At 34.9% G+C, this 1,697-nt stretch overlaps 1 protein-coding gene across 1 annotated transcript in view; it reads left to right on the top strand.

Moving 5' to 3' along the window:
• Positions 1-1,697, top strand: part of HEATR5B (HEAT repeat containing 5B) — a 103,139-nt gene that overhangs the window by 77,393 nt on the left and 24,049 nt on the right. The window contains exon 22 of the mRNA XM_015572571.1: positions 692-871. Coding sequence (XP_015428057.1) covers positions 692-871 — 180 coding nt within the window. The remainder of the gene's footprint in view (positions 1-691; positions 872-1,697) is intronic.

The following is a 1,697-nucleotide window of genomic DNA, read 5'->3' on the forward strand; positions in this document are numbered from 1 at the left end:
ATAGTTCTAATAATATCCCCCTGCTCAGAAGCCCTGGAAACTCATGATTACCTACAGAACAAGTCTGCATTCAGTTCTAATGGAATTTAAATTGTGCTACAATCTGATCTCAGTTAACTTTCCTACTCTTAGTTCTTCCCCCATGTAATAACTCCCCTATATCTATCCACACAAACCTTCCTGAGATCTAAACATTCCCATTTTTCTGCCAGAATTAATCTCTCCCTCCTTTTTAAGTGTAGTATTATAGTCATAAATGTTCTCATGGGTTCATTCAATCTGTTTTCTTTCTTGAGGACAGGGACTAGATCTTCTCCCCTTAACTTAAAAAAAAAAAATCTCATAGTACCCAGAATAACCCTTTGCTTATAGTAAACAGAAATGTTGTTGAATTGAAGAATTGTTCACAACTGACCTGATTTAGATGGAAAATCTTTTCTGGTAAAAATTTTTGTCCAATTAGACAATGGACACATGACAAGTAAATATTGTTTTATTTTCCACATTATTGTACAGTAAATTCCATACTTGCTGTTTAGTTATTAAAACTAATATTAAAGCATAGCTTTGCATTTTTTTGTTGTTTTGTTTATTGGTTTTGTTTTGTGTTTCTTCCCTCAAGAAAAAAAATATATTTTATATTAAATGTTAATATTGTTATACAACAATTTTTGAAATTTTCTTTGGCTAGGTGTGTAGTACATGGATTGGAAGTGGAGTTGTCAGTGACCTCAATGATCTTCGTCGAGTACACAATCTGCTTGTTTCTTCTCTGGACAAAGTTCAGGCTGGAAAAGGATCTTCCAGCCAGCTGTACCGAGAGAGTGCCACGACCATGGAGAAACTGGCTGTTCTTAAAGCTTGGGCAGAGGTAACTGTGCCTGTGTTTTGAACTGTTTCTCCATGTATGAAAAAATGTGTCTCTTTTTTTATAGGTTAAAAAAAATCTATTTTTATTTTTTTTAATATATTTTTAGTGATTTCAGAGAGGAAGGAAGAGTGAGAGAGGGATAGAAACATCAGTGAGAGAGAATCATTGATCAGCTGCCTCCTGCACACCCTACACTGGGGATCGAGCCTGCAACCTGGACATGTGCCCTGACCAGGAATCAAACTGTGACTTCCTGGTTCATAGGTTGATGCTCAACCACTGAGCCATGCAGGACGGGCTGATTTTTTTATTTTTTAAAACTGACCTTTATATCAAATATATTTGTTCTTTCTCATTAAAATTCATAAACATTTATATCTCAAAAGAACTCTCATAAATCTTTTGAGTATTATATTTTTAATGAGTTTTGTAAAAACTTCTGTATTGAGGAAGGGCTCTCTGTACTTACTATGGGGGCATTAGGCAGGAAAAACATACAAATATAAATGATAGAAAATAATTTAGGCCAAGAGTTTTTGTTTGATCAAATTTCAGGAGACTTGCCACCACTCATTGGTACCCAGGCTGCAGGTTGCAGGGGATATTTGTGTGTTTTTCTTTTGTTTTTTTATAACTCTTTATTGTTGAAAGTATTACATATGTCCCCTTTTTACCCCCATTGCTCCCCCCCCCCATTTTGTTTTTTAATAGCTCGTTGTCTCTGGGAACATGTGACCTGGTCAGAGATGATGGTATTAAGTAAATAGAAACATTTTGGGGGGCTTATTTTTCTAGTTGATACTACACAAGAAAAATACAAAAATTA

The sequence above is a fragment of the Myotis davidii genome, unplaced genomic scaffold (genome assembly GCF_000327345.1).
Source record: "Myotis davidii unplaced genomic scaffold, ASM32734v1 scaffold1149, whole genome shotgun sequence".
Taxonomy (NCBI): Eukaryota; Metazoa; Chordata; class Mammalia; order Chiroptera; family Vespertilionidae; genus Myotis; species Myotis davidii.